The sequence below is a fragment of the Chrysemys picta genome, chromosome 11 (assembly GCF_011386835.1).
Source record: "Chrysemys picta bellii isolate R12L10 chromosome 11, ASM1138683v2, whole genome shotgun sequence".
Lineage (NCBI taxonomy): Eukaryota > Metazoa > Chordata > Testudines > Emydidae > Chrysemys > Chrysemys picta.
In genome coordinates this window covers 77,240,827-77,265,583 of record NC_088801.1, presented here as the reverse complement: position 1 = coordinate 77,265,583, position 24,757 = coordinate 77,240,827, and the positions used below count along the sequence as shown (strand labels likewise).

At 49.8% G+C, this 24,757-nt stretch overlaps 2 protein-coding genes and 1 long non-coding RNA gene across 5 annotated transcripts in view; 1 reads left to right on the top strand and 2 right to left on the bottom strand.

The window, feature by feature from the left end:
* Positions 1-23,555, bottom strand: part of S100B (S100 calcium binding protein B) — a 45,553-nt gene extending 21,998 nt beyond the window's left edge. The window contains exon 1 of one of the 2 annotated variants that reach the window (XM_065562268.1): positions 22,703-23,555. In XM_065562268.1, the coding sequence (XP_065418340.1) occupies positions 22,703-22,726 (24 nt within the window). In that variant the 5' untranslated portion in view covers positions 22,727-23,555. Of the gene's footprint in view, positions 1-2,142; positions 2,240-22,702 lie in introns of those variants that run through there. The other variant, XM_065562269.1, reaches the window with a different exon arrangement.
* On the top strand, positions 7,591-10,103 carry LOC122174830 (uncharacterized). Its single transcript, XR_006177170.2, has 2 exons — positions 7,591-7,920; positions 8,647-10,103. It is a non-coding gene; the product is annotated as an uncharacterized LOC122174830 (long non-coding RNA).
* Positions 9,145-24,757, bottom strand: part of LOC101952551 (zinc finger protein 239-like) — a 33,666-nt gene continuing 18,053 nt past the window's right edge. Inside the window, exons 3-4 of one of the 2 annotated variants that reach the window (XM_065562265.1) lie at positions 16,991-17,083; positions 9,145-16,648 (exon numbers count right to left, since the gene is read on the bottom strand). In XM_065562265.1, the coding sequence (XP_065418337.1) occupies positions 15,525-16,648; positions 16,991-17,051 (1,185 nt within the window). In that variant the 5' untranslated portion in view covers positions 17,052-17,083 and the 3' untranslated portion in view covers positions 9,145-15,524. The remainder of the gene's footprint in view (positions 16,649-16,990; positions 17,084-24,757) is intronic. The other variant, XM_065562266.1, reaches the window with a different exon arrangement.

Sequence of the window (24,757 nt, the reverse complement as noted above, 5' to 3'; positions counted from 1 at the left end):
AAGCCCGACTCCCCTGGCAGCATGGCACATAAAGCTCCCCACAGCAGCAGGATTTCAGTCTCAAAACTGTCTAATACAAATCAAGTACATGCAGCAGAGCCTGCTGCCTGCCCCCTCCGCCAGTCTCTTCCTCACAAGGCTCCTGCCCCCATTCGTCCAGCAGGTTTCCCCAGCCAGGTACTCCACCTCACTGAGGGGGAAAGCCCCATTGCAGGTTCTTTCTCCCCCTGGCAGGAGTCTTTACTGCTGCTTCTGCCTGGCTTTTTGCTGATGACAAGGTGCCCTGTAGCTATCTCCTGATCCATGGTATCAAACTCCACACATGGGAAGCAGCTAATTAGTCATGGGGTGGGGTGGGGGTGGGCTAAGCCCCTTTCTTATAGGACCATCCCACCCTGTGACACTCCCTCTGCCCCTCTCAGCCCCAGCTCATTTGCTGCCCCTTTTCTCACCCATTCTCCCAAGCCGCAGTGGCACACAGGAAGTGTCCTCCCCCCACAATCTGTGTAGCTGTGCCTTGTGGTCATGGTGTAACACACAGGAGGGCTGGTAAGAGAGAGACTTCATTTCCCAGCCCCTGCAGCCAGCTCAGGGGTCAAACAGTTCATTCCCCTATTGCACGGCAAGAGGTAAGAGGCTCTGGCTCCACTGGTTTCTGTCCCATGCCTCACTTCAGTTGTTTTCGGTGCACACCTGAGAGATTGGGGCATGTGCACAAACAAGGAAGCTCTTGCCTTCACCTGGTGTCAGAATCTGCCCCTGGAAGCAAAGCTGGGGTTTCAGGAGAAACAGGGGAGGGGCCAGAGAAGCAAAAGTTGGGGGTGCGGGAGAGGGACAGAGAAGCATCAGTGAGGGGAAAGGAGCAAAAGTACTTCAGGGGGAATCCGTCATGAATGTATTCCAGAGAGACTTCCACTGCCTCTCTGGTTTTCTAGAAGGGAAGGGATGAGAAATGAGAAATGGAGGGGAAAAGGAGTGAGGCAACGTGAAAGCCCTAGCATTTGGTAGAGTTAGACATCACCGTGCAGTTAATTAGATAACAGGAGAGGAGAGAGTGGGAGGGTTTTTTTCCCTTCATTTAAAAACATAACCTCCAGTGGCCGAGAGAGAATACTGGACTAGATGGGCCTTGGGCAATTCCTGTGTTCCCCAGGGCTAAGCTATGGGGTTCATGCCTAATTCTAGCGTGACAATTAAATCTACAGATATTAAAGTGCTTATGTGGCCATATTGGCCTGAGTCTAAAAGAACTTAATCTGATATCAGGACCCCATTGTGCAAGCCAGGTAACATGGTCAGAGACGATCCCTGCCTAGGGTGACCAGCCAGCAAGTGTGAAAAATCGGGACGGGGGTGGGGGGTAATAGGAGCCTATATAAGAAAAAGCCCCAAAAATCGGGAGTGTCCCTATAAAATTGGGACATCTGGTCACCCAATCCCTGCCTCAAAGAGTTTACAATCTAAACAGATGAGACAAAGGGCAAAAGAAAGTGTTATTTGTCCCCATATTACAGTTTTTAATCTATTTTATAAAGGTTCTTATCCTGCCTTCATTCCTGTAGGATCTGAGCATCTTCCAATAGCGCATTAAGTGATGTGTCTAACATCTGTCATATGGGATGGGGAAATTGATGATTTGGGGAGAATATTTTAATTTGGGTTGGTTCGTATGGGAAGCTTCTTATGCATTTGTTATCCTGGGTTTTGTATTTAAATGTTGTTGGAGTGCCTAGAGACACTCGGGTGAGATTTTTAAGAGATATCTAAATGCAATATATCAGGGGTGGGCAAACTTTTGGGGACGAGGGCCACATCTGGCTGGGGAAATTATATGCAGGCCTGGGGCAGGGAATTGGGGTGCAGAAGGGGTGCAGGGTGCAGCAGAGAGCTCAGGGCAGGGGGTTGGGGTGCAGGGAGAGTGGAGGGTGCAGCAGGAGATTCTGGGTAGGGGGTTGGGGTGCACAGGGGTGCAGGGTGCAGCAGGGGGCTCAGGGCAGGGGGTTGGGGTGCAGGATGGGTGTGGGGTGTACGAGGGGACTCAGGGCAGGGAGTTGGGGTGCGAGGTGCAGGCAGGGGGCCTAGGGAAGGGAGTTGGGGGGCAGGGTGCAGGCGGGGTTGGGGCTCCAGCCTGGTGCCGCTTACCTAAAGCGGCTCCGGGGTGGCAGCGGCGTGCACCGGGCCAGGGCAGGCTCCCTGCCTCCTTGTCCCCGGCCCCGCGGCGGTTCAGGAAGCGCTGCAGCCCCTGGGGGAGGGGGGACAGAGGGCTCCGCGTATGCTGCCCTTGCCACGCCTCCAGGTACCTCCCCCCAAGCTCCCATTGGCCGCAGTTCCCCATTCCCAGCCAACGGGAGCTGCAGGCGGTGGTGCCTGGAGGCAAGGGCAATGCATGGAGCCCTCTGCCCCCCCGCCTGGGGACCACAGAGAAGTGGTGCTGGCCGCTTCTGAGAGTGGCGCGGGGCCCACCGCGCCACGGGGGGCAATCCCACGGGCCGGATCCAAAGCCCCGAGGAGCCGGATCCAGCCTGCGGGCCGTAGTTTGCCCACCCCTGAAATATATGAAGAGTGGTGAGTGTGAAGTGGTTTTCATAATGTAGACACCTGTCCAAGGGAAAATAGCCTCTGTTCACCATCTGCTTTTCACATAGCCCACTAAACAGTCTTCAGATGCCTTGGGTCATTACTGAATTTAGATTTGAACAAAAAACTTACAGGAAAAAGTGCTTCCTCATTGCTGTGAGCTATAAGCTTTCAATTCCTAATTACTTCCTTCTTGTGCAGAAAAGGTAGGAAAAATAGAATGTAAAGATGGAAAAGAAAACCTGGAGAATCCCTTTACATGGTTCGGTTGCAGATGAGACATGGTGTGAGCATGCAGGTAACAGTGGAATCTCTTGTCTCAGTTTCACCACGCAGAGCTTAAACCTAGTGCAATTCCCACATGCAGAGTCTCAGGTTTTGGGAAAGTAAATCCCTGCAAAACTAAACGAGTCTACACTTCCTTTTAACAGCGTAAGCGATAACTCGGTCTGTTCTACCAATTGCTCTTGTATCCATTAATGGAATTGTAAAATGTAGTGTCATCTATGATCTCAGACCTCTGGCAGGGATATCTGAATGCTTTTAGAGAGTGGTATTTTGATAGCCGACAGCATTTGGCAGGAATCCTATGCCACCCGACTTTCAGGGAGATTTGTATTCACTTACGTACTGAAGCGAAAAGGAGTCAGCAGGAGGGAAAAATACTATATATTTTCCTCAGTCACCGCTAATCAATCTCAGTATTTTCTCTTCCACTGGCCAGGCAATGCATCAATGTACACGGTTTAAATTCCTGAATTTAGTTTCCTGCTTTGTCTTTCCTTCCCTCTATTATCCCTGCTTCCCCCATGTAGACCTTACTGATAAGGTAAGGTAACCCTTCCTCAGAATGGAAGAGGGAAAGGATTTCCTAGAAGCTGATGTTAGTGCTGTTTGCAGCAGAGCAGGTGGAGGATGTTCTGTAACAGACCCTTCATGGCACCTTTACAATTAACTCTCATTTCTAGTGCTGGGGGCCCATTAATCCTAGGATTCTGAGCTGGCTTAGATGGCATAGTGGTGTAATAGCACAGCATATCTACAGTAGCGCTCCCGCTGTGGAGCGGTGCTGATGACAATGCAATGGCGGGAGATTTTGAGGAAAGCAGTAATGTAGACAACTGCCAGTAAGTTCAGTGAAGCAAAATGTACAGAGATCCAAACAAGCCAACCATGCTTGCAAAAGAAACCTCTGTCTAGAACACTGCACCTTCTTAAAAATGGCTGAAACAGGAATGATTTCAACAGGACATGCACAGGAGCAATGCAGGCAACAGACATACTGTCTGATTCTCTTTTAGGGTGCTGGGCTATAAGTCAGACATCCTCTGTGGGACTTTCTTGCTATTGCATTTACGTTGTATGGAAATGGTGGATGCACCACTGGTGTGCCCCCTCGTGGCCAGGCACAGTCCAGCAGCTCTTTCCTGTCTCGTGCCCCATCTCAATGGTCACTCCAAACCTGTGGTGGTCCACCTCTGCTGGCCAGGTCAGTGGGTTAGTTCCACACCCCGGTCAGGGTAGTCAAGTGCCAAGTCCACATAAAAGAATACTCAAAGTTCCAGCCCCTTGGGTCCTCCCCTGGGATCTTCAGTGTAGGCCACTCACAGAAACGCAAGGCCTTCAAGTCCCACTCAGCCCCCTCCCCCCATACTTTACCATACCCTGGCTCAGGCTCACCACTGTCACAAAAACTCTCATTTCCACCTGTCATGGTATTTCCTCAGCCTCTGTTCTGCACTGGTCTGCTGCAGTAAAAACCACCATCACCTATAGCCTTTGCACTATCCCTACCCAGGGTCTTCCCTGCCTCGACTAGCATTCCCTGGCACCATCCGCTTCCTTCCCAGGGCCCACGGCCTCGACTTCTTGGAACCGACACCTGCAAAGTGCTTTCTTTCTCTTATTTCAGAGCAGTGCTTCCTCCCTGCCCCAGGAGCCTGTCCCTTCCTGCAGCTCCTCCCCACAGACCCCTAAACCTCAGTCCAAACCCCCCATAGGCTTTGCCATCACTGCCTTTTGGGTGTCACTGTCTCCAGCTTCCTCCTGGCACAGGACAACACATCTCTCACCCAGTCTCCACTGCCCCGAGCCTTTCCCTTGGCTCTGAACCCTCTAGTGCTGGCTCCAAGCCTCCCACGCAGCTTTCACCTTTAGCGCAAAAGACGAAAGAAACTCCCAGCTGAATCCTCCCTGGCCTTTTCCCCCACTGCCCTACACACCCTCCTTTCTGAAGCCCCAACTCCCTCCTAGCGAGGTTTGATCACTAGTTATGCCTAATACGTCTCCAGCTGCCACTCAGGAGCCTAATTGGGTCAGGCTGCTGTTAACTCAGGATTAACTCGGGTGGGGTTTCTATATCCTATCGTATTGGCTATAGGCCATTTTAAAGTCTTCCCCCCTCCATCCCTCCAAAAAATAAAAAAAAGATTAGCAGCCACTTCCAGTTCCTCTTATTCTTGTGTGTGACCAGTTATCGCTGGGTCTTAAAAAAGCAAAAACCCACACATACCCCATGAACAAGGCACTGGTAGAACTTTACTACTGCAAGGATAGCTCACAAGCACCAGTTGTAAAGTCTTGACATTAGGCTTTTAACAGCTCAGGTTAGCAGGAGGGGATAAACTGCTACTGGCTGCGCATGGAGTGGTCTTGAAAGCTGCTTTCCAGGTAGTTAAATTAGCCAGAACCTAGAGGAACATTGTTTGAGACTCCTAGCAAGAGGAAGAGAATTTTAACAGATACTGACCGTTTTTAAATAGATATATATCTATAGTTTCTTCCCACTTGTTCTCACTTGCCACCTGGAATTGTTCTTAGCTTTTGTACTTATTGGCAAAGCCTCTGATTGACTTCAACGGGCTTTTGATCAGGACCACCTTGAAAACGGCCAGCAGTATTAGTTCTATAACCCTATAGAAGAACTAACTGTTCTTCTGCCCCATAACTCTTAAATCTGTCTTTTTTCATGATTATTTTTTATTCCGAAGTTCCATCTAGAAGCGTTCGCAGCCTGGCTCGGGCAAAGATGTGCCCCAATCCTATCCAGCAGAATGAAGATGCTCTGAAGGGTGGCTATTTTGGATGTTGACTATTGGACTGGGCTATCAGCCTCTTTTGTGGGCAATATGCAGAGCCTAAGGCAGTGAGTCCAGGGTGTTCTGGTCTTGAAAGCATATTAGTAAGGGGGCTGGTGTTACTATGGGGTAATGCGCTGACTTTTTACCTCTGGACAGCTTAAATAAAAAATTGGGTTGGATTTCTAGGCCTGCCGCAGCTCCTAGTGACCTCAATGGGATGTGGATTAGGCCCCTTATCACTAATGAACATTTTTCTACATTACTGAACATTGCTGCGCATTTGGCAATTCCAGCTCGGGTACAGTCCAGACTGAAAGGTCAGGGAGGGGAGGGATACGGAAATATTGCTTACTGCCAAACTGCTATTCTTGCCTGGCCAGCACTATTACTTCATCGCTTTCAGGATTACAGACCTAATTGCTTCTTAAAGGGACACTATGTTATTTTAAAATTGATGGCCAACATCGTCCAGTGATCTCAAGTTTGGGGTGCTCAGGATTAGCGGAACAGAAAGGTGGCTTGGAGCCAGTCCTCACCCTCTACCCCCCTTTCTTCCATACAGTCTAAATTCAGTATAGCTTAGGGTCCAGCCCCAAATGGTTAAAGGCATGGGAAGCAGTACATGAAATTGTGCTATGTCAAATATTTCACTCTTCTGTTTGCACCCCACCCTCTTCTTGATAAAAATACAATGAGGCCTTTTTATAGCAGCCATAGATGAGAGAGCCAATTTATTTCTTTGTCCCTTATAAGCGTATGCGCACCAGGCTCTGCCTGACAGCGGGGTAGTGACTGGCAGGTCTGCTGTGCTATGGGAGAAGAGAAACAAGAGCAGGAGATCTTTGGGGGAAGGGGGTGCCACCTGCTTCTAGTTTAATCACAGGGGTTCACTTGCAAACACAGCTGCACGGAAAAACGAATTGAGCTGCCTCTAAGCTAATTCCATTGTGTAGTGTCTCCCCCTTTGTAGCTCCCGGGCTGATCCTAAAACATCCAAGCAAAGGAAACAAATTTGGAATTCTCAGCTGACTCCCAAGTAGACCCCGTGGAATATAAGGACCCATAGTAAGCATGCCGCTGGGCTGGCCCTGACCCAAAGCCTGTTGAAATCAATGCAAAGACTCACGCTCACTTCCTTGCGGGGGGCCTGACCCAAAGCCCACAGAACTAAGCGAAGAAGCTCCATTAGGAATATGGGGAAGTGAGGAAGAAAGGTTTGTTAAATATAAAAGGCCAGTGGCTGGGGAAGAATTACTGTCATATTTCTGGGAAGGTTTCATAAGCAATAAAATAAAAATCCTAGATTACTGGAGAAACAACACTTGCCCGTGTCCTTCCTTAGTGCAGTGCTGTTAGAATCATAGAAGCTCAGGGTTGGAGAGACCTCAGGAGGTATCTAGTCCAGCCTGCTCACTAAGGGCTCAGTCATGCCCCTGGGATCTCCCCTCCCTTCCTGCGGAAAGTGTGGATCAGGGGGGTTTGCTTTCTCTGCAGCAGCATTTCCCCTCCTACATCCTGCAGACGGCTGTGGGGAAACGTGGGGAGGCTGGGAGCGGGGCGCACTAGCTCTGCAGAGATTCAGCCAGAGGGACTTTTTCTAGGCCCCCTTCCATGTTGGGGAGCCCCCACTCTAATGGGTCCCAGAGCAGTTGGTAGCAGGAGGGTTATAGGCAGAGCTCCACCTTAAGGAAGGATATACTGGGGTGGCCCTGGAGGTCTGTGGGCAGAACCCTCGCTGTGTCTCAGGGGAGGATGGAACCTCGAGAAGGGGATCCTTGCAGTGGGTCCCGTGCCTCCCCAGGCATTGCCACCACCCAGCCCCAAAGTTACTTCAGTCGCCAGTCAGCTGGGAATGCCACTTCTACAAATTAGTGCTTTCCTATCAGCCCTTAGTTACAGCCTAGGATAGCTGCTGCTGGCTCCAGGAATCTGAATCCCTGCAGGCAGTAGTGTCCAAAGTGCAGGCTAGCAGGCTGCAAAGGCAGCAGTTGTGAGCTCTGTATGCAGGCCATCCCTAGGAGGGTGCGGGGCACGGGACACGGGACCCAGGCGCAGAGTTTCTAATCTGCCGGGGGGTGCTCCCCCAGGCTCCGCCCCCACCCTGCTTCTTCCCACTTCCTCACCCCGCTTGCCCGCCCACCTCCTGCAGGGCCCAGGACGGTGGCTCTGATTCGCTGTACCCCAGGGACGGCGCTGCCTGTGCGTGATGAACAGACAGCGGTGCCCAAACACCTCAAGGCGCGCAAACAAACCCAGAGCTAAGGTAAGGCTGGAGCCAGGGCTCAGATCCAAGGGCTACTGATTTGCCAAGGCCCCATCCTGCCCCTCCACATGGATCTGCCATTGTGTGCAGGCAGGCCATAGGGCTCTCCCTAGCCCTCCAGTCAGGGCACAGGGCCTGGCCCTACCTTGCCACAGGGGGGCAGAAGTGACTCAGTGTTTTTATTTTCTGAGATTGAAGGGTTAGGAGCTAAAGACCTTGGCACCGATTCTGAGCAGCACGTCTCAGGAGGTGCAGCCTGGTGGGGGGCTGGGGCAAAAGTGGCTTTACATCAACTGTCCATGTCTTAAGTCCTGGGCCCCAAAGGCTGCTCTTCCTTAAAGCTGTTTCCCAAGGCTATTAGAAGCCAGAACTTACTAGTCACAGCCCTCCCCAGCAAGGCCTTACCCTGGGACTGTGCTGGGGGTAGCACAAGACCATGTTGCTGCTCCCAGGCTAGCCCGGGAACACGCCTAGGGCCTGGGTGTTCGCTGGCAGCTGGCATTGTGAACACTTGAAGAAAACAAATATTAATAGACTTGCAATAAACTAGGCAAAGTTGACAACACTGGGACCCTCCTAAATCATCTGAAATCTGGTGTGCATTGGGTTAGTTTAAATAGACAAAAACCTATACAAAATGTGTTTAAAAACAAACCTATAGTTGTCTACCCAGAGACTTGCTCTGGTTGAAACAAGGCCTAACACTGCTTTAACCTGCATTTCTAGGTCTCCGATGCCCTGCCCAGATATTGACACCAACGCAAGAGGAGTGCAAATGCTACCAAATCAGCACTGGCAGAGGCCTGTCCTCACTTTGTGTGGGGGTGAAGGACAGCAATGGAGACTCAAATCCTGAGGTGTCAGTGTCTCATGCTTCCTCTGATGGCTCTGCTGCAGAACAGCACAAAATAATCTAGCTACAAAGAGATCTTAAGAGACCCATTTCCTTCCCCCGAAAAAGAGAAATCGAATCCTTTGCAACTTGTTTATATTAAATTCCCTATCACACAGCACAGGGCCGGGCTCTGGAGTTTGCAGTACCTTTCAGAGTTGCATGTATTTTCATGTAACAACCTAACAGCAGCTCACAGCTGAGCCATATTCGGGGCAGAAGACAAATGGGAAGAGGATTTAGTTTCTGTCTCTTACGTAGAGATGCAGAAGATGGCTACTAGTAACAATCACGTTCTAATGCCTTTAGTCAGCAGAATAGGCTTGCGTGAATGGAGTTTTACTCTTTTAATCATGCTCTAAAGTTCAGAATGATCAAAACTAGAAAACAAAAATTAGTGTTATACAAATATAATGAGAGTTCATTCCATGTAGCAATATTTTGATATTTGGCACTGAAACTGTACTGGTGTAGTTAAAGTGGTAGCTCTCCTCTGGTGTGGACACACCCATACCAATACAAAGGTGAGGATAATAGTATAGCTCAGGGGTAGGCAACCTATGGCACGCGTGCTGAAGGCAGCATGCAAACTGATTTTCAGTGGCACTCACACTGCCTGGGTTCTGACCACTGGTCCGGGGGACTCTGCATTTTAATTTAATTTTAAATTAAGTTTCTTAAACATTTTAAAAACCTTATTTACTTTACATACAACAATAGTTTAGTTATATATTATAGACTTATAGAAAGAGACCTTCTAAAAACGTTAAAATGTATGACTGGCACGCGAAACCTTAAATGAGAGTGAATAAATGAAGACTCGGCACATCACTTCTGAAAGGTTGCCGACCCCTGGTCTAGCTTATTCCTGACCAGGAAGGGAAGGAAGCTATACCAGTATAAGGCACCTTCCATGCTAGGATTGTACCAGTACAATTATTGGGAAAGACTAAAAACAACCCTAACCAAAATACTTCTACTGGTACAAAACCTGTGTGTAGAGTGAGCCTCAGACACTTCGCTATCAGAGCTAGGTGGAGCGCTGGTCTGAGCCAGCAGAGCTCTTCCTATATTCCTAAACTGAACAAAACAAGTACAGTTGTTGCCATGGGGTGACAGGTTCCTCCTACCAAATATAAACTTCTGTATAAAATGTATTAAAGGCAAAAATGTTGCACATACCAGATTTTCATTCCCATTGTTACTAACACTTTTACATTCCCAGCATTGATTCAACATCATCTCAGTAAGTTAAATGTGAACAAAAATGTAATGCATAAGAACATAAGAACGGCCGTACCGGGTCAGACCAAAGGTCCATCTAGCCCAGTATCCTGTCTACTGACAGTGGCCAATGCCAGGTGCCCCAGAGGGAGTGAACATAACAGGCAATGATCAAGTGATCTCTCTCCTGCCATCCATCTCCATCCTCTGACAGACAGAGGCTAGGGACACCATTCCTTACCCGTCCTGGCTAATAGCCATTAATGGACTTAACCACCATGAATTTATCCAGTTCTCTTTTAAACTCTGTTATAGTCCTAGCCTTCACAACCTCCTCTGGCAAGGAGTTCCACAGGTTGACTGTGTGCTGCGTGAAGAAGAACTTCCTTTTATTTGTTTTAAACCTGCTGCCTATTAATTTCATTTGATGACCCCTAGTTCTGTATTATGGGAATAAGTAAATAACTTTTCCTTATCCACTTTCTCCACATCACTCATGATTTTATATACCTCTATCATATCCCCCCTTAGTCTCCTCTTTTCCAAGCTGAAGAGTCCTAGCCTCTTTAATCTCTTCTCATATGGGACCCATTCCAAACCCTTAATCATTTTAGTTGCCCTTTTCTGAACCTTTTCTAATGCCAGTATATCTTTTTTGAGATGAGGAGACCATATCTGTACGCAGTATTCGAGATCAGGGCGTACCATCAATTTATAAAAGGGCAATAATATATTCTCAGTCTTATTCTCTATCCCCTTTTTAATGATTCCTAACATCCTGTTTGCTTTTTTGACCGCCTCTGCACATTGCGTGGACATTTTCAGAGAACTATCCACGATGACTCCAAGATCTTTTTCCTGACTTGTAGCTAAATTAGCCCCCATCATATTGTATGTATAGTTGGGGTTAATTTTTTCCAATGTGCATTACTTTACATTTATCCACATTAAATTAGTTTTGTGAGATCTTTTTGAAGTTCTTCACAGTCTGCTTTGGACTTAACTATCTTTAGCAGTTTAGTATCATCTGCAAACTTTGCCACCTCACTGTTTACCCCTTTCTCCAGATCATTTATGAATAAGTTGAATAGGATCGGTCTGAGGACTGACCCTTGGGGAACACCACTAGTTACTCCTCTCCATTCTGAGAATTTACCATTTATTCCTACCTTTTGTTCCCTGTCTTTTAACCAGTTCTCAATCCATGAAAGGACCTTCCCTCTTATCCCATGGCAGCTTAATTTACATAAGAGCCTTTGGTGAGGGACCTTGTCAAAGGCTTTCTGGAAATCTAAGTACACTATGTCCACTGGATCCCCCTTGTCCACATGTTTGTTGACCCCTTTAAAGAATTCAAGGGTCACTGTGAAATATTTGCAGGGCTACATGAAAGTGACACTGCTAAGGTAGCTTTTGCATTGCCATTCATTTAGGTCCCTAGAACATTTTCCATACCATGTGTCTTGTTCAAGATGCCGTCTGATTTTAATAGTTATAAATATATACCTGCCGCAAAACTGCTGCCCCATAGCTGGATGTGACACTGCAGCAGCTGTGCTTCCTTTTTCCTCTTGTGTTCTTCAGCCTGTTCTGGCCGCAGGGGTGGTCTGACTCTCCGACCACGAGACTTTCAAGAGTCTGACCCCTTCTGGGACCACAGAGTCCTTTAATGCATCCCAGAGAAACATAACTAAATGCTCAGCCCCAGTCAGGCTCATCTGGCCATCCCGTTCCTGCGCAGGTAAACCTCCTCCATCATCAACATCCTCACTCCATGCCACAGTCAGGGCCAGACAGTTCTCTGCCTTCCCAGGGGTCCTGGGTCCCTCAGCAGCTCCTGATCTTTCTGCTGGCTCACCTCAGGGGCAGCCTGTCCATTGGTCTCCATGTCTGCTGAAGGTAGGACAAGAAGTAATGGGCTCCATCTCTTGCAAGGGAGGTTTAGGTTAGATATTAGTTGACGCTTTCTAACTCGAAGGCTAGGTAAGCTCTGGAACAGGCTACCTATGGAGGCTGTGGAATTTCCATCATTAGAGTTTTTTAAAAACAGGCTGGACAAACACCTGCCAGGGCTGGTCTAGGTTTACTTGGTCCTTAGCAGATGAAGCTGGATTTGATGACCGCTTGAGGTCCCTTCTAGCCCTATATTTCTAAGATTCTCCAGCCTTCTATCATCCCACTTCCCGGAGGGAGGGAACACGCTACGTACTCTCCTCTCCCAACTGACCTTCTCTCTCTTCTTTTAAGTCCACCCCCTTCACCTGACCACACCCTCCCAGGTGCAATCAGTGAGGTTACTGACACTTTCAGGCTCCCTTAACCCTTCTGGTGTTTGTACGGGGTTTACATCACTATATCATAAGATACAGATTTACATAGCTAAGCCAACCCTGCTATAGAAATCTTAGTTTCTGCAGTTCTATCTATCGTAAGTGCTTATATAGTCCCCATTAGTGCTATATCCAAGCGCTTAACAAGCTTTAATGGATTTCTCTTCACAACTCCCCGGTGATGTTGGAAAGTGCTGTTATCCCCATTGTACAGATGGGGAGCTGAGGCCCAGAAGCCCAGAGCCACAAAGGGATTTAGGCTCCTAACACCTTTGTGGAACTGGGCCTAAGTGACTTTCCCAAGTTCATGCAGAAAATCTATGATGGAGCAGGAACTTGAACCAGTCTCTCTCAATGGGCGCCGCATTTTAAAAAAGATGTGGAGAAATTGGAAAGGGTCCAAAGAAGAGCAACAAGAATGATTAAAGGTCTTGAGAACATGACCTATGAAGGAAGGCTGAAAGAACTGGGTTTGTTTAGTTTGGAGAAGAGAAGACTGAGAGGGGACATGATAGCAGTTTACAGGTATCTAAAAGGGTGTCATGAGGAGGAGGGAGAGAACTTGTTCACCTTAGCCTCTAAGGATAGAACCAGAAACAATGGGTTTAAACTGCAGCAAGGGAGGTCTAGGTTGGACATTAGGAAAAAGTTCCTAACTGTCAGGGTGGTTAAACACTGGAATAAATTGCCTAGGGAGGTTGTGGAATCTCCGTCTCTGGAGATATTTAAGAGTAGGTTAGATAAATGTCTATCAGGGATGGTCTAGACAGTATTTGGTCCTGCCATGCGGGCAGGGGACTGGACTCGATGACCTCTCGAGGTCCCTTCCAGTCCTATAATCTATGATTCTATGATTCTATGATTAGTGCCCAACCCCCTGAACCATCTTCCTGCTCTGCATTCATCCTAAACAAGCAGCCTTAGTTTTGCACTAATCTTGCTTTTTATATACAAGTAATTTGGGTTTAAGACAAATATGTTTGCCCGCACTTCATGTTAGCATTGACAATTAGACTTTGAACTTCATCCCTCATTAAGATGCATGATGTAAGAAATGCACATTCTAAACCATATTAGCCAATTAATTTAATTAACCTGTTATCTACCAAGTTTCTAAGGACTAGACTACACTACAAAATTAGGTCAATATAACTACATCGCGCAGGGGTGTGAAAATTCCACACCCATGAGTGACGCAGTTAAACCGACCTAATCCCTGGCATAGACAGGAATTCTCCTGTCGACCTAGCTACCGCCTCTCGGGGAGGTGGAGTACCTATGCCGTCAGGAGAACCCCTCCCGTTGGAACAGGCAGCATCTACACTGAAGCTCTTCAGCAGCACACAAGCCCTCAGGTTCTTTTTAGATCTGTTCCTCAGCTAAAATACAGACTGGGGAAGTATGGTAAATGTATCCATTCATTAGCCAAAACAGAATTTCAAAAGCAACTAAGAAATTACAGAAAGTCAAAGAAAGTGGTTAGGTGATAGTGTTGACAGTGTTTAACAGAATGAATTAAACATGGGATGTTACAGTTGACCAAGAAATAAAAACAGAGAGGGTTGGGGTGGCACCACGTCATGTAGCCAGGGAAAGGCCTATGGCCATGAGGTGCAAGTGCCACCCTCTACAGGTACCACTAGGCAAATTTCTCAGGCTCCAGTGTGCTGGGTGCACACACACCTATGTGAAAAAGCAGATGATGATATCGTGTTACCAACTCTTACAAATGTAATGCAGCTGTCATTATATTTGGTGTTTTCCAGCTCCAGCTGCTAGAATCAAGAGACTGAATAAGAAGCTCAACTTTCTTTTCTTTTCTTTTTTTAAGGGAGGTTCTAGCCCTCATGGTTGCAGGGAAAAGACTGAAAATGTGAAGCACGTGCACACTTAACGGCTCAGAAACCAGAAGAAACAAAAACTTAACATGTATTATTTTTAAAACCCCTCTGGACTTTTAAGCCAAATCTCATGTTTTGGGGCTGGACTCATGATTTTTGCATGCTTGGGGTTGGCAGGGCTGCACTGAGGGCTTGTACCACTTTAACTTACGGTGGGAATTTAAGCTTATTTAGTTAAAACTCTGCACATCCCTGTGTAGACACGCTTATTTCAATTTAAGAGTGGCTTATTTTGATTAAGCTTAAAACTGCTCCCAATCAATCTGTTACTGCTCCCAATCAATCGGTTTTGTTGGCAGAATCTTTTCTGCTTTTGTTTCGTTCTTCTGCCTGAGATTGAGGACTTGTTCCTCCCTGGCACTGGAATGAGGTTGTGACCATTGAAAATGGAATGAACCTACTGCAGACTCAGCTCAGGCAGCATTAGGATGAGACGTACATCTCCATTTCCTGTTGCTTTCTGCAGGGCTCTAAACAGCAGCTCGGCTAGTATTTCATCACGAATGTGTGGGACGCACCGACCATTCAGGACTGGATTTCCAGGAGCTTGCCAGGGCAAAATGAGTAATTTAGGTAGGCAGAAAATGGGGGTTGGCTCCACTGGCAATTCAAGGCACTTTTGAGACAGTAATGTAAGTGGCCCCAGATGACCCTGGGCACCCCAGGCAAGGAGCAGGGAGAGAATGGAGGGTAGCATTCTATTATAGGCAGCATGCATAGAGACCCCTATAGATCAGGTTGCCCGATGCATCCATTCTGGGCACTGAATGAGGTAGGAGCCCTGTGGGGAAAAAACGGTATGTGACAGTGTAAATTAAAATTTAACAGAACTTATTTGCACAAGGGGCCAGAATTAAGGTTGTATGAGCAAAATCAAGCTACCGTTCTGGATCAGTTTGAGAGCCCAGCCCTGGTCTGGGGGGTAGTGGTGAGAGGTCTCTTGAGTTAGTTTAGGGCCTGAACCACGTAGCTTTCTCCTAGCTGCTGCCCACATGAGGAAAAAGGGGCTCCTGGAGGGGTTTTCCTCTCTCCTCCCATGTTGACAAGAGACAGAGGGCCTGGCAGCATTACAGCTTGGGATGCACCAGTTAAATAGGAGATGATGTGGGCTTCTTCTCTGCCTAGGACTTGCTAGAGGATCACCACCAGTCAGCTTAGGGGTGGCTCCTGCAATCAGCTGACCCAACAGATGTGCAGACGGATGGCGCTGAGAAGCTGAATATCCCCGTGTGTTGTGGGAATGGCCATGGATGCCGTTCACTGGGGACAGCCCTGGTCAGGGCATTGTTCCTCCGCCGGGTGGTCTCTCTGATGCACGTTCAGGCTGGTTTTCTTGCGGAAGCCCTTCCCACACTCCGAACACATGTAGGGCGTCTCGCCGGTGTGGGTTCTCCGGTGTGCAATAAGGGGGGAGCGCGCATAAAAGCCCTTTCCACACTCAGGACACTTGTAGGGCCTCTCTCCCGTGTGGATCCGCTGGTGGGCAAGCAGAGCGGAGCTCTGGCTGAAGCCCTTCCTGCACTCGGGGCATTTGTAGGGTCGCTCCCCCGTGTGGTTCCTCTGGTGTTTGATGAGGGCAGAGCTGTTTGTGTAGCTTTTCCCACACTCGGCACAGCGGTAGGGCCTTTCGCCCATGTGCAGCCGCTGGTGGGCGGTGAAGTCTGAGCTTTGTGCAAAGCCCTTCCCACACTGGGAGCACTGGTAGGGCCGCTCCCCCGTGTGCACTCTCTGGTGCGTGGCCAGGTTGGAGCTCTGGCTGAAGCCCTTCCCGCATTGGGGGCATTCATAGGGCTTCTCTCCAGTGTGGAACCTCTGGTGGATGATGAGGTGAGAGCTCCGGCTGAAGCCCTTCCCGCATTCGGGGCATTGGTAGGGCTTCTCGCCCGTGTGTGTTCTCTGGTGGGTGATGAGCTGCGAGCTCTGGATGAAGCTCTTCCCACAACTGAGGCACTGGTAGGGTTTCTCCCCAGTGTGGATGCGCCGGTGCTTAGCCAGGGTGGAGCTGACGGTGAAGCCTTTCCCGCACAGAAGACATCTGTAGGGCCTCTCGCCCGAGTGGATTCTCTGATGTCTAGTAAGACCTAAGCTCCCACGGAAGCTTTTCCCACAGTCGGGGCATGTGTTCTTTCCCTCTCCCGTGTGGAGTCTCTGCGGGATTGGGAGGTCATTGAGGTCACCTCCCCCAAGCTGGATGGATTTCCCCAGTCTCTTTGCTGGAGGGTTTCTTTGCTCCCTTTTGGACCTGCCTGGACTCTCAGAAGCTTTTCCCTGCTCAAGAGGGCAGAAATTTCCCTGCGCTTTGGATCCTCCCAGTAACATCACATGAAGTTCCACTTGCTCAGGACTCTCCTCCTCATTCTCACGCACCATCCCATGACCTGCTGGGATAGCGAGAGAGCCAGAAGTGAGTCACTCCCTGTGCTGGGAAAACAGGGTGCCTAAGACAGGGCAGGGAGGTTGCAAACCAAAATAACTGTTTGGGAGATTGAGGAACCTGGAGCTGAATCCCCCCAGCCATTCCTCCGAGGTGATTGAGGCGGGATTGGTTCCACCACCTCGTGCCATCCAAACTCTGTGGAGGACAGGAGGGCACAAAAGGGATTTACCAGAAGGTGGCAGTCAGGATTACTGGACAGTCACAAGGATACGACACCTGCCAATACAATCCTAGCTTTCTACTCTCTCACCATAGTTTCCTGACATCAGTCTCCCACGTTCCCTACCTGTACAGGTGCTTCTTAGGTTCTCCCTTTCCAGGACCGATGGCTCTTCCTCTAGTTCCATCTGAGAGATCACATTGGTAATTAGACACAGCGCTGGGCAGGGGAGGGAGAAAACACATCAGGGTAAATTACACGATTGTGGAATCTCTCACAAAAATCTCCCAAGCTATTATTCAACAGTAGAACTCCTGAGCTTGCTCTCAGTGCTCAGAGCTGTGGGGGTCAGCATCAATCAGCCACTGAGCCCCTGCCTATGTCCAGTGCCTTTTCCCCTGAGCCCCACCTGGCTCCGCTCTCCACGTCTGCAGTATTGCCAGCCTCCAGAAACCAAAAATTAGGAGGGGTTATTTAAATCAAACCATGTTTTTCCATCTGTCTTTTGACTTTTAACTCTCCTCGATTCCTCTGCCAATGGGGGGTGTCAGAATTCCACTTGAAAAGGCAAACTTTAATGGACATAACCATGCAAGCTACTCCATTTACCATCTCCTCACCCCTAACATAGAGGAACTGCCATCCAATTCTTATTGCCAAGTCCCCCTGCTCCCTCCTCTACCTGGGTCCGAGCAGAACAATCCAACTCCCCATTCCCTGCCTCCCATTCCCCCCGGGCCCCTCTCTCTGTTCCAGGGCCATACAGGTCAGATCTGAATCCTCAGCCCTACAGCGCTTGCACAGAACGCTGCCCACACCCCCAGCCCGGAAGATTGTGGGTTTGCAGTGACTTCCTGAGCCGGCATGACAGCTCCTGCAGGCACCAAGATCGTAGGCTCTCGAGCAGTTTGTGAGAGTTCAAGTTGGCAACACTGTCTTCCCCTGGCTGCTGGAAGGGGACTGTCCTCTGCACCCTCTCAGCCTTCCTCCTGCCCCCCACATTCCCCTGCATTCCCTCAACTGCCCTTCTGCCCCCCTCACTTTCCCCATCCCCCTGTCATGGTGTCTCTGCTGCTCCTCACAGTCCCTGTGTCTTGTCCAGCCCCTTCAACCTGTTGGCCTGGCTTCAATCCCATTGAAAACAGTGGGAGGTGGCAGCCAATTTTATGAAGGGTAGCCTCACATTAGAAGTTGGCAGCCATCTTGCAGGCTTCAGCTGTTCTGATAGTAAGGGGAGATGGCCATTATGAACAAGGGAAAAGTCATGAGTTGGCATCTTTTGTCATGTTTTCATGAGACAGGAACCACCCCCCAACCCCCCACATTGCTAGAGTTGTGATAAAATCACAAGAGTTGGCAATACTGGGTATGTCTCTACTTCAATCGATCAGATAGACATAAACTAGCCCACACCAGCACGGCTAAAAGTAGCGGTGTAGATGTGGTGACATGGGCTAGTGTGCTTGTGCAACCTACCTAGAGAAGAGGTAAGTCTAGGCTTGTATTGGTTGCAAATTACTTACCAATTCTGTGCTACAGAACTCCTCTATCTGACTTAATGTATTTGTACAGACCATGAACTCCTATCCTTGCTAGACACTACAGCTGGGTTTTCTATAGGAACCCTCTAAATACTAAAAAGTGGAAATTATCATTGGATTGGCTTTCTTTTTCTTCTTCTTAAGAATCCAGTACCAGTTTTCACCATAAGACAGTTTCACACCCACACCATTAGCAGTTTCAAATTTCTTTTCCTCCCATTTTTTTTTTTTACTGAATAACGCTCCAAAGACAAACCAGTACAGCACAGCAGTTACAGTGAACCCTAGCTAGATTAACAGCACTAACGAGAGATGCATTATTTACTTTTAAAATGAGGAATATAGCACGGAGCCTACACTCTAAAATATGTATATTTAAACCTCGCAAAATAAGTGGGAAGATTGGGACTTTTGCCAATCAGAGATCATCTACTTTCATGTAGGCTGAGTCTAGGTATTATACCGACAACTAGATCAAACTTTTAGCTGCCTGGAGAGTAGGAGGAGTAAGATTCTGACTCAGACACCAAGGAATCCCAGTTGCCCAGACTAGTGAGGGGATGGTGGAAATGGTACCGCCGGCACTGAGTACACCACCGTTGTTTGCGGTGCCGGGAGCAGTGTTGACCCCAAAGTCAGCATCGGTACCGAAGTAACTAATGGTGCCGAAGAGCAGGGTGGTGACTGATGCCACAGTAACACTGGCGGCGCCAGCCACAGGCTACCGAAGAAGTTCCCGGTGCTGAGGAGGGAATCCAGTATCGGCCCCATTTCCACTGAGTGTGGAAAGGAAACACTGGGGTGTGGCGCTGACAGACCCATAGGTTCAGCAGCCCACCTAGTCAGAGGCCTGTAAACGATGCAGGCCTGGCAAAGTCCTGGACCAAGGGAGAGGTCAGGAGAGAAAGGCAGAGGAGGTCTACTGCTGCCTGATACAAAAACGGCCAGGGCCAGCATCGCCCTCGTCGGGCCTAGGGTCAATGGACACCCTGGGGCCAGAACCGGAGTCAATGGTAAGGGATCTCTGTCCTCCCTGCGCAGTGCTGGGGAGCTGTTGACGGATCCTGCTCCATCCCGCACACTGGCATTCACCCTGTGCCAATCCACGCTCCTTCTGGAGGAGGGAGGCGAGTCCCCATGGGACCTGGAGTGGCTTCAGTTGGTCTCATGTGACCGTTTCCATGGCATACTCGACGGGGAATGACTCTTTGGAGAGGTGCCAGCCCCAGGACGTGACGCGGCAGCACTTTCCGAACCCGAGGGCGACCTCCGAGCCAACAAGGCCTCGTGATGAAGCAGGCCGCATGGCCTGTTCAATGAGTTCGTTTGGTGAGCGAGCTGCAAATCAAACACCGTTCCTTGCCGTGGGCCTCAGCCAGCACCGGTGTGGAGATCGCCCTTCCCCTGCTCCAAACACTACAGACAACGTTTAACCCCTGGGGAGAGCATCACCCGGGACCACTTAAACTCCAACTAACACACACTGTACTAGGAGCAGTAATGAACTATATGCAACCAGAAATAGAGGATTGTGAGGATGAAAATCACAGAGCTCTGACTCCAGCCATGGGCAGTAAGAAGGAACTGTGGGGGGTCAGGGAGAGGGACTATGGCCATGAGAGCCGCCCCTCTACAGATACTGGTAGGTAAAATTCTCTGGCTCCGGCGCACTGGGCGCGCACACACCTAAGTGGAATACTCAGCTGCATCTACTCAATGAAGAGAAATTACTTATTTTCGTTCTTGGAATTAGGGACGTTAACATATAAATGCTGCAGACCAATAAGGTCCAACCAATCTGTAAAATGACAGGAAACTGTATTGAGATCCAACCTACAGATTCAGTCTACATTACCCCTGGCAGCTCCACCTTCTCCTCGCTGGGCTGGGCTGGACCTACTAGTACTCAAATGGTTGCCAGTTTTGTACCCCTGATAGAACTCACTACTGATTGGTAAGTAGCTTTGAGCTTCTACCCTGTTTCCCCGAAAATAAGACAGTGTCTTATATTAATTTTTGCTCCCAAAGATGCGCTAGGTCTTATTTTCAGGGGATGTCTTATTTTTCAGAAATGAAAAATGCCTTATTATCGGTGGATGCCTTATTATCGGGGAGGTCTTATTATCGGGGGGATGCCTTATATTACAACGAGAGGCAAAACTGTAAGTAGGCCTTATTTTCGGAGGATGTCTTATTTTCGGGGAAACAGGGTAACTAAAGGCACATGCAGGGGAATGTCTGCCCTTGGCGAAAACTTCCACACCAGCTTCCAAACAGCGCCTGAGCTGTTAACAACTTCCTGCACTCCCTCTAGTGTGCGGAAACAGCAACCACTTGCTTGCAGTCCCTTGAGCCTCTCTCAAGCCACCTTATCTGAGAATGGTCCCTATCACACAGAGCAAGCAGCAACAGCAGCGGCAACTACAGCAATACGACTTCTGGCTGAACCCCGGAAAAGAAAGGAGAGTTACGGATGTGCAGCCCACACTATCGCACTTTTTAGCCACGCTGGCAGTGATAAAGCTAGAGTGGGTATGTGTGCTCATACTGCAATCACACCTCCGCTTCCCTCAGGTGGTGAATGTGGGAAACCTGTATGACTGTTTGCCCTCAGTGGAATCTGTCTGTGCAGCTTCAAAAACAGCTACTGAACACGTCCACTAACTCCCACACCCTCCTCTCGGCCTCTGGGCCCTTCTCACTAAGGCCCTGTCTACACTAGCACTTAAGTCAGCAAAACTTTCATCGTTCAGGGTGTGAAAAAAGCCACCCCTGAGCCACGTAAGTTTTGCCAGCATAAGGACTTGTGTGCACAGTACTATGTCGGCGAGAGAAGCTCTCCTGCTGTCATACCTACCACCGCCCGTTATTATGTCCGCGGCAGAGCTCTCTCCCATCAGCACAATGTGGCCTCACAAGCGATCTTACAGCAGCACAGCTGTATCGGTACAGTGTAAGTGTAGACATTATAGATGTTTTCTGCCCTGCTATCTTAGGCTTTTCTACACTGGCCCTTTCATCGTTAAAACTTTTGTCGCTCAGGGGTGTGAAAAAACACACCCCGAACGACAAATGTTTTAACAACGAAAAGCGCCAGTGTGGACAGTGCTTTGCTGGTGGGAGCCGCGCTCCCGTCAACGAAGCTACTGCCCCTCGTTTGGGGTGGTTTCATGTTGTCGCTGGGAGAGCTCTCTCCCACTACACTGCGTGCCTTACACGGGCGCGGCTGCAGCAGTAAGGTGCCAGTGTAGACATAGCCTTACCGGGGGTGTCTTTGAAGAGCCAAGGGCTGCTTCTGCTCAATGCGTTTTCCTGATCCTTAAGGGCTCGTCATCCTAACAAAATGTTACTGTCACCTACACGCTTACACTGCAGAGAGGCAGTGGGGCGGAGACATGGGATTTAGTTGAATTCTTTGTCTCTGCACGCTCTCATTATTCCCCTGCACGACGTCCCTGTAGTGAGTCCTCTAATGAGGGGTCAAACACGTCTATTGCCTACCCGGCCACCACCTTGGAGCCCCTGAGACATCAAGCGTCCCCCACTCAGTGGCTGCTCAGCCCTGAACCCCCCAGCTCAGCCATGGCCCGGCTGCGAAACGCCCACTGGCCCACAAAGGCCAGGGAACATTCCAGTGTTGCCAACGCTCATGATTGACTCACGTGTCTCACAAGAGATGGCGTTTTTTAAAGTCCCCAGTGCTGTGTTGGAATCAAATTATTACTTTAGAATCACAGCTTTTTTTCCTTCTTTAAGTAAGTGTCTGGCTCTTCTGGTTGCAGGAAAAGCATAAAAACACGATCTCTAAATGCTCCAACACCAAAAGGCAAATAAAAAGACCCAGCATTAATTTCAAATCTCATGATTTTTAAGCCAATCTCATGGGGGGGAGGGGGCTGCCTCATCATTTTTGAGCCCTTGGTGGTAGATCAATGTTCTCACACCTGCCTGGTGTGTGAAACTGTGCCCTGAATAGGGTCCAGCCAATCCCGAGGGCCCGTCCCAGTTCTCAGGAGAGGGATGTGGGGGGCCTGGGCTCTCCCATGGGTTTGGCTGGTGGATTTCACACCTGCCTCTGGCTAGTAGGCTTAGTCCTTTGGCTACTGGGAACCTGCTACATCTTCAATCGGGGTTTGTTTCCAATTGCACAGATGGGGGATTTCTGCCTCCCCCTGCTGAAAGCCAGGCCCCTTTGCAAACACTTCCCAGCCGGTTCGGCAGCTGTCACATCTCGCTCACTTTCTCCCCGGTGCCTTCCCGGGCAAACCCGCCAGCAGCTGCCTGAAGCATCCCCTACCTCGGCCAGCTCTGCTGCGGCCATCGCCTGGGCGGCTGGGGTGAGAGTGTCCTGTTCCCCCGACTCTGCTCCTGCCCCTGCCCCTGCCCCTGCCCCTGCCCCAGGCCAGCGGCGGGGAGCAGCTGCTCGTGCGAGTGCGGCCAGGAACCACCGCCCGCGTGTGGCCGCAGCAGCCACGTGGGGCGGGGCGGGGCGGGGCGGGGGAGCCGCGCCTGGCCCGTGTCTGCCCGGGCTCGCGGCTGTCTGGACGCTGTAGCTCAGGCCAGGTGCCCGCAGAGCCCGCAGCGCTCCCACGCCAGGCTAGAGCCAGCCCGTGTTGCAGCCCGGCTGTGTAGGGAGGGACACAGGAAGGGGCTGGAGGCGCAGCTCGGGCCCGGCTGGGCTGGGAGGAGGGGTGTGAAATGGCCCTGCTGAAATCTCCTCTCTTGCCCCTTTCCCTGGGACAGGCCGCAGTGTCTCTGGATCGTCCCGTCCTCAGGGGAGCTGGGAAAGGGGGGTGGCGGCCATGGAGCCAGCTCAGATAGGAGACTTGGGGGGAGTTGGTGGTGGATTTGTCCTGGAGGAGGGAGGAGCTGTAAATACTCAGGGCGGTGAAAGGGGTGGTGGGACACAGCACAGGCTGGGAAGAGCTGGCCTGACTTTTGAGGACAAGGCGAGATGGGGGGTGGGCTGACATTCCCCACTGAGATGAGTCCGGAAGGACCCATCGCCGAACAACTGGCTGGGATGCAGCCATTCAGTCTTCGGGACACGAGGGAGCTTTGGGGAATTGTTTCGGCCCCAGGAAGATGGAGGACATCTGAAGATCCCCAGAAGAGGCTCTCTGAATCTTCCAGGCCTGCCAAATCTAAAACGTGGGCCCTGTGGACCCATGCAGCGGGAGTAGCAAAGGGACGGACGGTGCGAGGAGCTCGCAGGGGCTGGTTCTGTCAGCACAGAGAACATTTGCTATGGTCCGAGTTTCCAGAGTCAACATTTCTGCTGACAGTAATTTGCACCAATATCGAGGGGAGAGCAGCAGGGCTGAGGGAGGGGTGGGGTAGAGTTGAGTTAGGAGCATTCTGGAAGCTGGGTCTGAAACGGGGTTACAGAACTGTCACCATTACCAAAGGGGGTAACGCGCACTGTGGGAGAACAGCACAAATGTGACACTCTGGGGCCACTGTGATGGTCACTGCAGCAGGGGAACTGAGCAGCAGATTCTTGGGTTAGGTGCCAGTGACCTTTGAAAAGGAGGCTGTGTATCCAGCCGAGGGCCCTGTCAGAGAAGAATGAGGAGACACTGAGCTCACAGGATGGGGGCTTGTTTTCCCTCATTCATTAGACGCTGTGAGTGCCCAGGCTGCCATTAGCCCAGGTTTTTCCCAGCTCTGTAGGATTTCTGGTGCATTAAGGCCTATCATCCCCAGAACTCACCCGAGAGGGATAGTCACCTCCACACACCATCAGAGAGAGATTCAGGATCTCCATGGGGTTCTCTGATCTCCCCATCCCTGGAGCTGCTAATAGGGAAACATACTTTGTCCATGTTCATTCATACACAGATAGAATCCCCTCATTTCTGCAGGTTTAGCAATGAGCAAATGATTTAATGCTTTCACTGTGACTGGGATCGAGGCCCCAGTGTGTGTGGAGGTCCCTGAATCTCTCTCAGGAACACATCTCCCACCAGGTGTTGGACTTTCTCTAGTTTCCATGAACTCTTTCCCATCGGTTCTGATAAAACAACCCCCAGTAAAGACAGCAGCTGGCTGTATGCTCGTAGAACATCTGTATTACAATATCTGATCTCATCTGTTTTAATTAACATGAGCAGGATTTCTGATTCCTAAAGCTGATGTAACCTCCCAAATGGAACAAGGGGAAGAACCCTGTGCCCCAGCTCTCCAGGATTCAGAGGACAGTAAGATCCCGAGAAGTGCCGGTACAGGTGAGGAGGAAGTTAGACCAAGTCCAAACCCATCTCTAGAATTCCTACAAACCTCATCTACCTCTATATTATAACCAGCAGTTGGCTCATGCCCATGACAGATTTCCCACAAGGCTTTGCAAGAA